Below are 15,705 nucleotides of genomic sequence, written 5' to 3' on the forward strand. Positions count from 1 at the left end.
GAAAAGTAACTTTCCCATGTTTCTCATAGAAAAGACTTTTCCATAAAATGTGGAAATTATATTCCCATGAAAATACAACTTTCCCGTCTCTCTCCTTTGAAAACTCCAACCAAACAAGAGGCATCTCATTACTTTTCCGTTGACCACACTTTTCCCCCTTCTTTTCTCGCGAACCAAACGAGCTCTAAGGCTCAAACTAGGCAGTATCATTATTTACGAAGGTACGCCTGTTCTTTTGAAACAAATAAGAAGATATGGCCTAATTCCTGTTATTCCATGGGCCATGATTCGCCAAAAAACTCATCATAACAACGCATATCAATATCATAGAAAAGAAACCCTATGATGGGAAATTACAAGTATGAAGAATATTTTCCAACAGAAAGTCACCTGGTTTGGATACAACAAGCAGCAGAGATGGTATGCCTACAAAACCACTAACCTCATCGTTCACAACCCAAACCCACTGCAGTTAATTCAACTGCAATGAACAACATCCCTCCCCTGGCTGTCAAGCAAAAACCATCTCTGCAAACAAACAAAATGGAGATAGAGGTTAAGAAAATGACTACAAACACAATCCTAATGCTTGACCGTCTCTTTCTTGGTTGGCCATCTGAGAGTGCTGTTTTGCTTGTTTTTCAGCTAGACACCTATTATACGGCACAAATCCCCTGGGAGATTTTTCTGTGTTGACTCTCAGACTTACAAAAGCGGAGTTCTCACTATGCTTTAGTCTCAACAATGCAGGTGCTGGTTCCTTCAGATGCTCAACACCTCGTTTAGAGTCGACATCATCGCTATTTTTATCAACAATACTTGCTGTGCAAGCAGGAGTGTTAAAGCCAGTCCAAGAACCTTCCTTCTGGCTATCTTTATCATCTGAGGCTTCTATACAGGTTTGTGGCATTATTTGCACTGAGTTCATATTCTGTGGATTGATAAATGGCAATGTTGGTTGAGTTCCAGAGAACGCCCACCACCAAGGAAGAGGACATGCAGCTTCTGTTGAGTTCATAAAATCCCCATGAGGGGGCAAACGGTAAAACATGGGGCAGGTTCCACCATTAAATGCACTCCACACACTTTTACCTGGACCACCCCAAAGGTTTCCTTGTGCCGGAGTTTGCAGAACTGGCTTAGTTGGGGTCTGCAAATCCACGTCTGTGCTTACAGAGCAGCTGCTGCCAACAGCAGGCAATGACTTGCAAGATTGCATCGTATTCCCAACACTAGAAGAGCATGGTTTTTGAGCATCAGTCACCAAGACCGTCCTTCCAAATAGCTTCAGGGAAGTTGCTTGTGTTTCTATTTGACAACCTCCTTTGGGAGTTTCATCTTTTGAACTCAAATCTACTTCCTGGAAATAGGGATTATAAAACAAAAAATTAGGACAGTTTCATGCTTTCCATAGCCAAAGATACAGTTGACAGATGAGGAAGTACCATCTGGGATTTATCTTCTGCAACTAAACAAGTTGATGCTGGTCCAGGTGATGTAGATCTATTCTCATCTTCAACTGATGGTGTAGGTGATTGGCATCCATTCTCTTGTTCGGTAAATAATGTTCCAATTAGATCTGATCTGGCTGCAGACAACACTGGAGATGTGCAAGCATGTGTTGGATTTGAGACTGTTGATCCTACAGCATCTGATCCTACTGCAGATAAAACTGATACTGGTGAACTGTTTTCTGGTTCAAAAGCTGACGGAATTGGCAGTGAAGACCATTCTGGCCGCTCCATAACAGGGAGGCCCTTGCTGGGTGAGTTGCCTAATTTACGAGGATATGGATGCAGTGGCTTTCTTTTTGGTCGAGGAGGGGGAATCTCGACAGCCTTCGCAGTTCCTGGCTGGCGAACCACCTACAACATAAGGCAACAATGAGGACCAACATAGACAAACATTTAGTGCAAACCATGCAGCAATGTTTCTTGGTGCTCAGCTTCATGAATGATTCACTTACTTTATCGATCAGGTAAGACCATCCATGAACATATAATGGTAGAGAAATAATTACAGGAGGAAGAGCAGTACACCTTTGAGAAAAACTTCTGAGCATGGCTTCGAATCTGAACAGCAGTCTTGGTGCCTATGTGCTCTGCAGGTAGTTTCTAAGTCAGAAGAGAGGAAGGATTTATAGGATGACACCCAATTAATAAAACCATAACTATGAAAGAGTACCCTCAATTCGGCGCCAAGCACGACCATACAGTTTTAAAGCCTCGAGAAACTTTTCGTGTTCCTCTTCCGTCCATCTTTCCCGCTGTTTTGTTATTGTGTAAGGTTTCCTTACCTAATAAGGGAGTTCATGAGATATGGTATAGGAGAGAATAAAAGTAAGCATGAATGACAAAATTGAGATTGTCAAAGTGTCCCCAGGTTGATGAAAAAAAGATACCTTGATTGCATGTTCATCTCCTGATAAGCTAGATTCTTTTGATTGATGGCCAATCACAGATGAAGTTCCGATATCCATGCACATCCTCCTATCAGGAATGTGGATAGGATTCAGACTAGGTCTTCCACTTTTATCCTGATATACAAAACAGAACTTAAAAGTCACTTTACCTTTCTTTCATGAGATGCACATGTCATCATTCAAGATCAAACCAAAGAAAAGACATTTATGACTTAGCATCACCTTGTTCATTTTCACAATTCCCATTAATTATGAAGTACTGTGTTACATACAAGGATGTAAAGATGACAACTTAAAAGGAAAAAAGTACATCAGAATGGTTGTTTATTCTTTCAGAGAAAATTAGCTGTCAAAACTTATGAGCATTCATCCTAATAATGTATATGACATGACTGAAAAAGTGCACCAATTTTTCATTTAACAGGGCCTACTATTAATTGGGTTCTCAATCAAGAAAATTGATAATGCATGGCATGTTGCTAATAGTTAATAATTAGTTTCATAAGAATGAAATAAAGACAGAATAAATACTTTTTGAAAACAAAATTATTTACTCATTTTGAACTTAAAGCAAATCACTAAATATGCCCTTAACCATTCATACAATGCAGGATATAAGGCTTTGCAACTCCAAGAAAAATGTGATTATCAAACAATCTGATTGCATAATTTAGGCTTAGGCATATATTTTCTTTTAAGCAATTCGATATCTTCTAACTATCGATTTTCTTTTAAATTTTGAGTTGATTAAATCCGCTAATAATTCAGTTTTGAGATTTTTGATACATAGCCAGAGAACAGAGAAAAGAAAGAAAAACAAGACTAAATATTCAAAATTACACCATGAAATCCTTCAGGACTATGATCATCATCAAAGCATCAAATTGTAAATAATACAGGGAGATTAAACTTGCAAAGGAAAAAATCATAATTTTTCTCATGCCAAAACAACCAGAATCAGAGCAAGAAAAGAAAAAGGAAAACATGTGAAACAGAAAGCAGCGACGTATACCTGCACATCCATTGCTGCAGAAGCTCTCGACTCCCTGAGCTTAAGGTCGTCCAATCAACACTTGAAAGAAAAAAAAATCGCCTTTTACTTTCCCCTGCCTGTGAATTAATTGCCCCTTTCTAGTGGTCCAGAATGGCCAGGCCCAATAAAAGTTCCCACCTTCCCGCTTCAATCTCCCCTCTCTTCCTACTCCCACAACACTGTAATATAAGCCTAGAGTAACGTTCCGAACCCCCCTCCGTCTCTCCAAGCCAGATTACTCTGATCAAATCCTCTCTTCATCTTTTCTTCAAACGCTCAAGAAGAGAACGAAATAGAAAGAAAAAAAAAATCAAGCAAAGAAGAGAAAAGTTGTGTCTCGTAATCCGATCTACAAGGATAAAATCAACAAAGACCCCCTTTTGGCACAAGAAGCCCTAAATCTAAAGTTTGATTCAAAGCTCGATTTCCCATCCAAAAAAATTAGCTAAAGGAACGAATTACAAATCCCTTCCAAGCTCCAACCTTCAAGAATCACAAATACGAACTCTAATCGCTCAGAAAATCACAAATAAAAACCAAACCCTCAAGAATCATATAAAAAGACTCGGCCCCGCCAAGAACCGATCGAAGCCAACCGGAAATACGTCCCGCCGATCAAACCGCCGTCGCCGGGAGATCGAATCCGAGCCCAAGACTCGCCGTCCGGCCACCTATCCAAAGCTCGCCGGAGGATCAAAGGAGAGAAAGAGAGAGGCGAAGCAAGAGATAGAGTTAGAGAGAGAGAGGGGGGGGACAATGGGGGAAAAAACCTGGGCCAGGAAGAGGAGAAGAGGAGGCGAGGGAGGGGGATCCACGTCAGCAGGGGACGACGCTGCCCTTCTTCCCTGGAAAATTCCAGAAATGGATCGAATCTTGTGGCTGACGATTCACCAGCCTTCTTACACGTGGCGTCCGGTGTCATCACGCCATCCGCTTTTTAATTTCCGCTTTTATTTTATTTATTTTTTTGTGGGATAAATCAAAGACCGGATAAGTATCCCCATTTTTCTCATTTAGCAAAAAGTACCAAATTTAGGAAAATGACGGGAGCGAAAAGTACTTGAAATAAAAGTACTCTTTTTTCTAATTTCATATATAAGCTCATCTTCAGCTTAATCAAATTTATATGGTATTAAACCTTTCTAATCTAAGACAGAAAATAATATAATAGTAGATTTTTGTCATAGAAAAATATTTTAGAAAATTTAAAGCAATATGCAACTTTTTGCAAACAAATCATGACATCTATTTAATAATAAATTTGTGATTAGTAGAAGCTTTAATTGTTTACTAATAAATTAGCAAATCATTATTAAATATAGAAGCACAAACTACATATAACTCAAGAATTTATTAGTGAATCTATAATAGAGATTTACTTTACCTGGCTTATATGACATCTATTGAACATTAAAATAGTAAAACATCTATAGCCGCTGAAATTCAGGTGAATATCCATAAAAAATATTTATATATAGCTGTGAAAGCAGGGTGCGACACGCAATAATTTTTATTTATTTAATTTGGTTAATTACATAGTACTTTGTGCGGCGGGGAATAATAATAGAAAAATAAAAATCTTGGAAAACCTTTGAAAATGGTACAACTTGGAACAATTGCCAGCCACGGGATGTGGACCAAAAAGCGGCAGCCGCTGGCGAGCTTTTCCCGGCGCTTTTTCGCCAGGTCAGCTCCACTGGCCGCCTCACCCACCCTACCGCAATCGCCACGCGTCGCCGTTTCGTTGCGAGAGAGAAAAGTGCACCGGGAAATTATTAAATTAACCATCACAAGAGAAGACCATTTGGGCTCGGCTCCACCGCCAGAGTTGGTGCCACCGTTATTAAAATATTCCGGAAAATCAGCGACCACATGGTTAAGGGTCGGATTTTAGCCTGTCTTTTTGGTGGGCCCAGCTTCTGGTTAGATCGATTTGATGGAATATTTTCGAGTACGGCGAATTTGGTGACGTCAGGGTTCCGAGACCGTGGGGACCGAAGGGCATCAAGAAGGAGGACCATTGGATGAGGATCGAACGGACAATATTTTTGATTAAGAAATTTGGTTCAATTGCAGGGCGAGCGTACTACCGGTTGTTTGAGATTGGATGGACGGCCACGAATGGATGTGATCTGCTGCGATGCTAGATAATTCGGTCGTCTACTAGATGTAGTTTGGTTCGCCGACGATCGTAATCACCGCTTGTCCATGAACAAGTGCTGAAATTTGAATGTGTTTTAAAGTTTTAAAAAAATATTAATAAAAAAATTTGTAATTTCTAAAAATTTTAAAAAAATTGTTGTAGCTTTTAGATTTTTCAAATTCCATTTAGAAATATCAAAACTTTGTATTATCTCTCGGCCATAAGTATCCAACCGTTATGGTTGGGTTGCAAAACGCCTATATATATAGGAGCCATTTCTTGCACCTAGAAACACACACTAAGTCTTCTTTTTGCTCTTATAATCTCTCTACCACATTCTCTCTTATACAATTATATATGTTATTTTATATTTTGGGTAACTGATATAGAGTAGATAATCTGCCTACTACATACGTGTATTGTAGATTGGTCCGCTGTGAGTTATTTGGGTTGTATCTTGGAGTCGTTGCTGACCACCAATACCTATACGTGGAGAGACAACAATGGCTTCAGGACAGTGCATCTCTTGGCGCGTCTCTCACATCTCACAAGCTAGATATTTTTTTGCTACTATTTTATTACAATTGTTAATTTTTTATGTAATTTAAATATTTCATTAAGCATATTATTAGATCAGCAAAAAGCATGTCAATTTTTTTCGTAAAATAAAATTTTCATCCCATGGAGGATTGCTGAACTCGGTAGTTCTATTATGAAATACCTGCTTTAGCAGCAACAAAAGGGAAAGAAAAAAAAAAAACTCGGTAGTTCTATTCGGCCGTGCAGAGGCAAAAAGAACAGGATAATCATACGCTTCCAATTTTTCATACGGAGATTAACAAAAAAAAGAAAAAGAAAACAAGTTTTAGGAACCTGAAAGTTTTTTTTTTTTTTTTTACTTCTTTTTCTTCTTTGGGTGGTACAATAGCAAGTAAGACACTTTCCACAAATTTATTGATAATGAACCAGTCTTCTCTCGTCGTATACCGGGGCAGGTTCAGGTTTTCACCACAGCCATTAAGGAAGTGTATTTAAAAATAATTTACGGCAAATACAGGAGCTGCGTCATTTTCATCCTGTAACTAAACTAAACTAAACTACTCCCGTCATGGCATTTGCCGAGACTAGTTCATTTCAGAAAAGGTTCCATTTTGACTACTTTAGATATGATTGTGCTGGTCTTTGCATGTTTGGTGACTCCTTATTTTTCCTGATATCTATGATGCTCAATGGTCATGCTGAATGTGTATGCACGCTGATAAGCCTTTTTTAAGTTAGATTTATGATAGAAGTTCATTCTCACTTTAGTCCTATAGTGCATTCATTAGCTTGTACATAGTGTTGCAAATAAACACTATTTGTTTATTTGAGACTAATTCACCTCTGTCCTTATTTTCCATATTCTTTATGAAATTGTTCTATTTCTATTTAGTGGTGAAACAGATGAACAGATCAGTGTGGGAGTGTTCCGACGGCTGGGATTGGTTATGTAAGTCCTATGTTTTGCTCTGTACTTCGTGCAAAGGGTTACATTTGCCGCGTCTATCCTTAACTGCCAACAATGTTAAGAGATAAGATATTCGGATAGAAGTTTTTTAACACTTAACAGAGAAACTACTAGTCAAGCAGACTGATGGCAGGGTTGTTCAAATATGTAACAACTGCAGATGTTGTATCTAAACTTGAGTTCTGTGATGGGGCAAATGGGCAATTGACCCCATTTTCCTATCAAAAAAGCACGCGCCGCGTATGTGCGTAGAAGGAAGAGACTCTCGATGGGAGTCTTCTTCCTCTTGAGTTTATCAGATGGAGTCGAATTCCAATCACGGTCAAGCTCTATTTCGAGCTCATCCCCATCCTCCCTTCCGCCCCGGTCGAAAAACCAGCTCCAATCAAAGATTAGTTACCAGATTTTTTTTTTTGATTTTTTCTGCGATTGTCGACCGTGTCAACGTCGTTGCCGCGGCCAAACATCGTCGGGAACCAGGTAAGAACCTATATACCTTTGATTTATCCCTCTTTCTTTCGAACTTCTTAGAGCTTTGATTTCGACCGGTGATTACTGGATTTTTGCATTAAAAAAAATACTCTGCTTCCCTGTTTTCGAAAATGAACCTCTGTTTCTTCTTGATTCTGACTGTTCCCGCCACCAATGCTCATCACCGGGGTCTACTTCTGGTCCCTCATGGTGGCTAGAAGTTATGGTCGGAACTTCGACCGCCTAGGTATTGTGGATTCCATAGTTTAAGAAGTTGAAACTCCTATTTTTTTGTGAGCTTTGGTGCTGCCAACTACCAACCACCATCGGTCGCCTATTAACCGATCGTGGTTCCTCAGGCCTCCCGTCTTCCACTAGCAGCCACCTCTCCTCCTCTTCCTGATTAGAGAGAGAGAGTTATGTTCTCTCCTTCTCTCTCTCCTCTTCTCTCTTTCTCATTCTCTCTCTTATTTTTCTTTGTCTGGACTTTCTCTCTCTAGGGTTGTTGGACCTCGTAAGTATGCCTCTAAGTAATTTTTGGATCGACCTTGATGAAGGATTCTAATCTAAGGACGTCGAGCGTTATGCTAGTCCCCACTCTGGCCCTTGCCATACACTATTAGATTTGATCACTCCTGATCTTTGTTGAGTCATTGTGCCTTAGTCCGACATGATTTGATGAAATCACCTTGAATGGATCGACCAGAATGTTGAGCACTCCTATTTGATTAGCCCTATAAGGATATTGAAACTTATATTTTTTATTTTTAGAATAATTATAATAAAAATTTTAATAAAAAAATATAATTTTTGAGTAATAGGCTCTAAAAAGGATTTTTGGGATTAATTGGATTGATTAGTTGGATTGCATTCGCAAGATAAGTAGCATAACCCTTTTTTCTAGAGTTATTAATAAATTATAAATGATTTATACTTGATTTATGAATATGATGCATAGTATTTTAATATTATATATGCTTTTTCTAGAATATTGTATGATTTTTAATCGAACATATTGACCATGTTTGATTGTTTTCAATGTCATAATTTTAATGTATCCTACGATTTAAAGTACTAGACATATTTTGAGAAAAAAAGTTTTGATTCGAAATAGATTTGAATTCGCAGCCACACTATGTTTTGATATCCTACTAGTGTGGATTGTACGTTGGCACTTCAATATCCTGTCAGTGAGAGTTGTACGTTAGCATTTCAATATCCTACCAATGAAGGTTATACGTTGACATTTCAACAATTTACCAATAAAGGTTATATGTTGGCACTTTGATACCCTTCCATTAGAGGTTATGCGGGTGGCACTTTGAGTGATCATAGTTCTTAGCTGTCAAGTTGAATTTGATGATTTTAAAGAAATTGATTAATGAACGATATTTGGATTTTGAGAAAAATTGAATTTGGCATGCGTAATATTTCAATAGTGCAGCATATCTGGATTTAGTTTTAAATTGATGAATTTTATATACTTATTTTCTATAAATAATTATTTAATTTATTGTCTGATTTATTTAACTAAAATATTTTTTTACTTACTATGTTGTCTAGCTCATTATATAATTCCTTACTATTTTTATAGATCTGAAAATTAGCTTGACTCGGGAATTTATCATGGAAGAGCGATTAGAGATAAGATTTTGATATCTTTATTTAGATTAAATTTTGTTATAGAGTGATGCAAGATTTTGGAATATTATTTATTTTATGAGACTTTTAATTTTATTATTTAAGTTAGAATTTGCATACTAAATATTTAAATTTATTATGCTGCTTGTATATGATATCATATTGAGATGCTCTGTGTGCTCGTGGGAAGAGTTTTCTATGAGCATGTGGCAGTTGCTGTGCCCATCTGTTTGTGAACTTAGGTTGGGAGTGTGACAATATGAGTATATAATTATGAGATATAGTTTGGAGTTGTAACTATTTGTAAGGTTTACCACAATGAGCAGCGATATTGGCACTTAGGGATTCCATAGAGTGAATAAAATGGAGACTTGAGATATTCATGCAAAGTTCACATTTTCTCCAAAGCCACATAATATTTTTTGCTATTTGTATTCTACTTGATATTATTGGAATGTTTGTGGTTGCTTTTAAGCATGCAAATTCAGATATGTGATAGCATGCTTAGGAATTGTGTATGCATTATATGGGATTAAAAAAAGAAAACTGTGACCATATGTAGACTCTATGATGCTAATAATGGTTTAGGAACGACAGTAATGTCTTGTTGTCATAATAGAATAAGAAAGAAGTGATGACCTTTATCGCAGCAATCAGAGTGGCGCAGCGGAAGCGTGGTGGGCCCATAACCCACAGGTCCCAGGATCGAAACCTGGCTCTGATATGAGAAAAGCTTCCAAGATGCTATATTCTTTTTCTTCACCGCGGGATAATTTTATTCTGTGTTGTTCAAAGTTTTTGTGTCAAAAAACGGGGATAAATTTTATTCTCTGTTGTCCAGCAAGAAATTGTTGCTATATTTTTTTTCCTCCACCTTTTCCTTCTCGTATGAAAGGGGATTATTTTATTTATTTTCTGTCGTTCAAAATTCTTGTATCAAACGGGAATGACTTTATTCTCTCGTTCAACAAGGATTTTCCTCCACATTTTCCTTGCCGTGGGAAGGAGGTTATTCTCTGTTGTTCAAAAAGTATGTGTCAAACGGTTCTCTGTTGTCCAACAATAGACTACCATAGAAAGAAATTGTCACTACATTTTTTACTCCACCTTTTCTTGCTTGTATCAAAGGGGGTTTATTTTATTCTCTGTTGCTTAAGGTTCTTGTATTATACGGCAATAATTTTATTCCCTCGTTCAACAAGGGACTGGATAAGCCACTGAAAGTCAAAATTTTTGTATTTGTATATATTCTATAAACTTGTCATTTCCTTTGGAATTGTTATGCTACTACATAGAGATAGCAGATTTCTTACTCAAATTACTAAAATAGCCAAATTTTATCAACCATCAACCCTTGGATCTCACTTACAAGGTGCTAATATAAGCTTCCGGGATTTTAAAAACCTTCCCATGGTCGCCTTTGCAATGCAAGTTAATCATCCTATGTCAAGATGTATCTATTATGCTTATCAGACATGATGCGAAATCGCCAAAAAGAGCGTGCTTTCTTCCATTTGATTACTTAAAATTACTTGAGACATGAAGTCTATATCAAATGGTGGTCAACGCGGTGCCGATTTTGATATTGCAATTTTCAGCTCACAGCACAAATGAGATTTTGATGAGGGCAATCACATACAACACCATAGCATTGGTAGCATATGTGAGTCGAGACCCTAAGTGGTTCGAGTTCGAGTTGGAAACTGCTGAACTGAGACTAGACCCAAATTCGACCATGCATGGATCGCATAACTTTTATTGAACTTAGTTGACTTGGGCCAGATCCAGGTCAGCTTGCTTGCTTGTTTCTTTTTTTTTTTATCCTTTTTCAAATAATGAAAAGAAAATGCCATGGGTTATGACTTGAAATGTTGGAGACATGGTATAAGTAGTCATTATACCGCCACGCCACATTGCAAATGCAAGCCTATTGATGCCAATTCCCACAGCAGGAGGCAGGCAGCAATATCTCTGTTTTTGGCCTGGTCTACAATGGTGAGGCTGAATGCAGCAAAGGTTAGGAGGGATTGGACTAGAAGAGAAGCAAAATTTAATAAGATGAATTATATTAAAACATTCTTTTGAACTTGAAGAGAGGCAAAATTTAATTCACAAAGACAGGATTGTCCAAATTAAGGGAATACTTGAGCTCAACTGCTTTAATATCTTCTAATTGTCTATGATCTATTTTGCTTGTTATTTCTGTTAACTTACTTGATTTATGATATTTTGTTTAGGTAAAAATGATTAAGATATGAGAGTGAGATGAGAGGACGAATTGCTTCCACGTTGGTCAGAAGTTCAAACTGATGCAGAAGTTGAAGTCCAGTCCGCTTTCAAACTGATATACAAACAGACACACAATGCAATCAGCAGTGTATGATCGTTTTATTTTCCTCTTCTTAATTCATATGGTCTCAAATGTAATCCTTCTAGGAAGTTCCTTTTTTATGTATTTATTGTGACTCGTAATTCATCAAGAACATAATGGTTAAAGGTTTGTATGAGCATGATTTATTAGTTAATAATCTGCTAACAAAAGTAAGAATGAATTATGACCTTGAAGCACAAGCTCTGGTTGAAGGAGTTTTTATTCTAGGAGCAGGAGACCAATTCAAATGTCTCGTATAAACATCTATAACCAGAATCAAACAACAACATCTAATGTTCAGGACTGGAGTCAGCTAAAATTGTTGCCTCCGTGGTTATAAGCATTGCAGCCTCTACACGCACGAGCATCTACAAGGCTACGATTTAGTGGGAAATGAATCACTTGATGACCAAAAAATTCTTCATCTCTTACTCGCTCTTGACTTAAAGTGTGTATTGTTTCTATCTGACACTTATGGATAGGAACTGTAGCTGGAGTACATGCTGGGTGGACTCTGGATTGGAAATTTAGGGCATTCCTATATTTTCTTCTAATTCTATTCTTAATCTAGATGTATTTTGTGCAATTTAACTTACTAATATATGTTGAAAAAAATCTATCTGCTAAAATCTTATAAATCTCTTTTATGTGATTCTATTATTTTATTTTTAATTTTTAATTAACGACTTTCTGTGCACACTAAATAAATTAATTCATTTTGATGTTACCTAATTCGAGGCACGCTATGAGAGGCGCTTCCTTTAGAGTAGAATTCATCTTGCCCAAATGCGAACAGTTAATAACGGTCTACTTTTAATATATAATGAACCACTTTTTGTTCTTCTTGAAGTGCACTCTAATAAAGAAAAGTCAGAATAGAACCCGAACTAGCCAAATCCAAATGCATTGAAAATCAGCAAATTTGATTGAAGCAATCTGAATTCTCTTCTCAAATGCTTAATGAGTGCAGTTGAGTTCACTCACTTAGTTCTCTCAATTTTCTTCTCTAATTTTGGTGTTATTCAAATGGAAAGAGATGTTATTCTAATAGATGGGAAGCACGAACACTTTTCTATTTATAGATATGAAAGAGTGAGTATGAATAGATGCTTAAGCATTTTCTTTTATTGAATGCATCTTTTTACATAATCCATCCATTCATTGTATTCCTTGGGATCACCATCAGATCATATGCATCTTTTTTGTGAGAATGCATCTCTTCACATTTCTTTTTAAAATACTGTGTGAAAAACAATTAAAGATGTATCCGTAAAATTTCCATAAATATTTAAAAAAGGAAGAAAGAAACAAAAATCAAAAAACTAAATCTTATCTATTTAGAAAACTAAGTTATTTGGGAGTCTAAAATAAATTTTTGTATTTAACTATATTTATATTTAGATAAATATCCAACATGGAATTCCAAAATCTCAAAATTTTGAATTAAATATTAATAAACCAACAATATATATAAGCAGCCTGCCAGTCACTAGTCAAGGAACATTGAGCTAATACATGAAGTTTTAAGCTCCAATTGGTTGGTGTACTCGCTTCTTTGCTAGCCATAGTCTTCTACATCCAAACCTGAAAGTGCAATATGCATGTCTTTCTAATTTCTTGCACAATAATTGGTCCCTCACGATGCATATGGTCATTTGTTTACTAAATCCTTCCACGCAGAGAGGTTCAAGGTTGGAAAGGCTCTATTTATACTATTCCGACCAAAGTTTTAAATTTTATGGGACAAATGTGTCTCTGTTTATTCATGGAATGGGATACCTTGTTGTTTTACAGTGGCAGTCTCGATCGAGCATATTGATGGACACTATCCATCACTCTTCGTCTCATCTTTCCTCTCTGTTTCTTTTTTTCTTTTTTCTTTTCATTCATTCCATTCTTTCTTTTTCCCATACATTCTTTACTCTCTTTTTTTTCTTTGTTTTTTTTTTCCTTTCCTTCTTCCTTTCAATTTTTGTCTTCTTGCTTTTTACTTTTTTCTTTTCGTAGTTTCCTTTTTATTTTTTTCATCTTTTCTTTTAGTTTTTTCTTTTCTTTTCTTTTCTTTAATTTTTTTTTAGCCTGGTGGTTTTCAGCGTCCCAACGTCCCAACCCCTAACCCAATTCTGTTTTTTCTTAAGAATGGGACAAGATGATCTGAACGCCCGCCATGGGAATTAGATTTTTTTTTTTTTATATAACTGTTTGGTTGCATAAGTAATTGATTCATGTAATTCAATTTCAAATAACATCTGTATGATACGATATAACCAAGTTTATTATTATAGCCTCAATTTTTGAACCATGTCTTCTAACAAACGCATTTAATACACTAGAAGGATTCTTCTAGGTTCAGTCTCACCGTACTACCCGATTACATTATAAAAGATATGTAATGGAGCCGCTTAAATGAACCGGTGCTAAAATACAACAAATTATTACGTGCATCCACGCAGAACGGTCCGATTAACATGGCTGGACCTTGGCTTGACGGGTCCACCGCTCCACCTTAATACCGTGTACTTCATGCCTCTCGGTCATCATCAGCCGCACGTAGACTTTAGTCTCTATATCTACGATGGGGACAGCCAGGAGACCCATCAGCGCGAACACCGCCGTCACACGAAACGGACGATCACGCTTCGGACCTCCTCCTTCCGACGTCACTCCTGACCCGCCACGTGTCGCAGACATCGCGTGCCCACGGCGCCATCGCTTTGTCGCCGACCGTCATATTCGACCGAACATTCCGTTGCCTCTGACGGAAACCGTCGCCCGACGGCATCCATATGTGGCTCTTCCCACCTCCGGAGAGTGAACTCCTATTGCCATCTCCGCTTCTGTTCCCATATCTCTTGTCGCTCGCTCGAAGCCTCTCGATTCTTTTCCTCTTCTCTCCGCCTCTTTCTTTCTCTATCCGGAGCTGATCTCGATCGCTAATGGCGGCCGTCGCTGCCGACGAGAAGGTCTCGAAGCTGCGCTCTGCGGTCGATGGTCTCGATCAGATCAGGTGAAGCGATTCTTGGCATCGGATTTTTTTCTCCTGTTTCTCGTTCTTGATCCGTTTTTCGTTCTGGAATTCTTCTTTGGGAAGAGGGATTTCGGATCTGATAGGAGTTCTTGATCGTTTCTTGTTCTTGGCAGTGAAAACGAGAAAAATGGGTTCATCAATCTCGTCTCTCGCTATTTGAGGTAGATCGGTCCCCAATTGAAGCATCTCTTTAGGTTTCGGGGTCAAATCATTATGATTTTGATGGTTGTTGATGCTTACTTTTGTGATGAGATCATGATTTCGGTCTTTTTCTATGGGGATTGAGAATTCTTTTCCTGCTATTGTCGATCTGATGACAGTGGAGACGCGCAGCAGATCGAGTGGAGTAAGATCCAGACGCCGACTGATGAGGTTGTTGTGCCTTATGATTCCCTAGCGCCATATCCGGAAGGTATTATTTTTTGAACTTAGATGGATTTGGGATTCACAGTTGTCGATTTTAATTTGGATGACAGATTTTGTTTGAATACAAATTTTGTTCTAATAAAATGAAATGCAGATCTTGGGACAATCAAGAAGCTTCTTGACAAGCTGGTTGTGCTGAAGCTCAATGGAGGTTTGGGTACGACAATGGGTTGTACAGGTCCCAAGTAAGACAATCTAAACATGAGAGTTTCTTTCCTTTTTCTTTGTGCAGAATTCTGGATTAGTTTGTGAGAAGTTCTTTATTCTGACGCTAGTTGATTCTCGTCATCCAGTGACATTTAAATTATGATTTTTCTTGGTCCTATCATGAAGTTGAGTAAAATCTTCAGTGACCGTACTCTGCTATTCAAATATAGATCAGAATATAAAATTCATTCATTTAATTGTTGGCATGCGCTTGGTTTAGATTTTTGTTTCAAGTATGAGGTGAATAAATATTTTGCTTCATGATGAGAAAGTGATTTGGAAATATCATGAGTAAATTGATTGTTCAGGTTGCGGTGATATAGGTCTCACATAGAACTCATGTTTGTTTATGATTCTCGGGCTAATAAAAATATCTTGATCCATTGCAGGTCTGTTATTGAAGTCCGCAGTGGGTTTACATTTCTTGACCTGATTGTCATTCAAATAGAGGTAAAC

General features: G+C 37.5%; 2 protein-coding genes, 1 long non-coding RNA gene and 1 other non-coding gene across 5 annotated transcripts in view; 2 read left to right on the plus strand and 2 right to left on the minus strand.

The window, feature by feature from the left end:
* LOC120104239 overlaps positions 1 to 15,705 on the minus strand; it is a 23,103-nt gene continuing 7,398 nt past the window's right edge. Inside the window, exon 3 of the long non-coding RNA XR_005506698.1 lies at positions 1 to 182. This is a non-coding gene — a long non-coding RNA (uncharacterized LOC120104239). The remainder of the gene's footprint in view (positions 183 to 15,705) is intronic.
* Positions 304 to 4,223, minus strand: LOC103717988. 2 transcript variants are annotated; one of them, XM_008806590.4, is made up of 6 exons: positions 3,435 to 4,223; positions 2,402 to 2,536; positions 2,185 to 2,296; positions 2,040 to 2,101; positions 1,446 to 1,865; positions 304 to 1,360 (listed from the first exon to the last, which is right to left on the minus strand). In XM_008806590.4, exons 1-6 carry the CDS (start codon positions 3,444 to 3,446, stop codon positions 569 to 571), a joined length of 1,533 nt encoding a protein of 510 aa, XP_008804812.2. In that variant the 5' UTR covers positions 3,447 to 4,223; the 3' UTR covers positions 304 to 568. The 2 variants fall into 2 exon arrangements, with proteins under 2 accessions (XP_008804812.2, XP_026664880.2); XM_026809079.2 differs by lacking the exon at positions 3,435 to 4,223 and having other exon boundaries at positions 1,967 to 2,101; positions 2,402 to 2,420.
* On the plus strand, positions 9,870 to 9,941 carry TRNAM-CAU. Its single transcript has one exon. It is a non-coding gene; the product is annotated as a tRNA-Met (tRNA).
* The window catches only part of LOC103717980 (UTP--glucose-1-phosphate uridylyltransferase), a 9,207-nt gene continuing 7,896 nt past the window's right edge, over positions 14,395 to 15,705 (plus strand). The window contains exons 1-5 of the mRNA XM_008806579.4: positions 14,395 to 14,595; positions 14,730 to 14,777; positions 14,937 to 15,028; positions 15,137 to 15,227; positions 15,639 to 15,699. Coding sequence (XP_008804801.1) covers positions 14,525 to 14,595; positions 14,730 to 14,777; positions 14,937 to 15,028; positions 15,137 to 15,227; positions 15,639 to 15,699 — 363 coding nt within the window. The 5' untranslated portion in view covers positions 14,395 to 14,524. The remainder of the gene's footprint in view (positions 14,596 to 14,729; positions 14,778 to 14,936; positions 15,029 to 15,136; positions 15,228 to 15,638; positions 15,700 to 15,705) is intronic.

Source organism: Phoenix dactylifera, chromosome 17 (assembly GCF_009389715.1).
Source record: "Phoenix dactylifera cultivar Barhee BC4 chromosome 17, palm_55x_up_171113_PBpolish2nd_filt_p, whole genome shotgun sequence".
Lineage (NCBI taxonomy): Eukaryota > Viridiplantae > Streptophyta > Magnoliopsida > Arecales > Arecaceae > Phoenix > Phoenix dactylifera.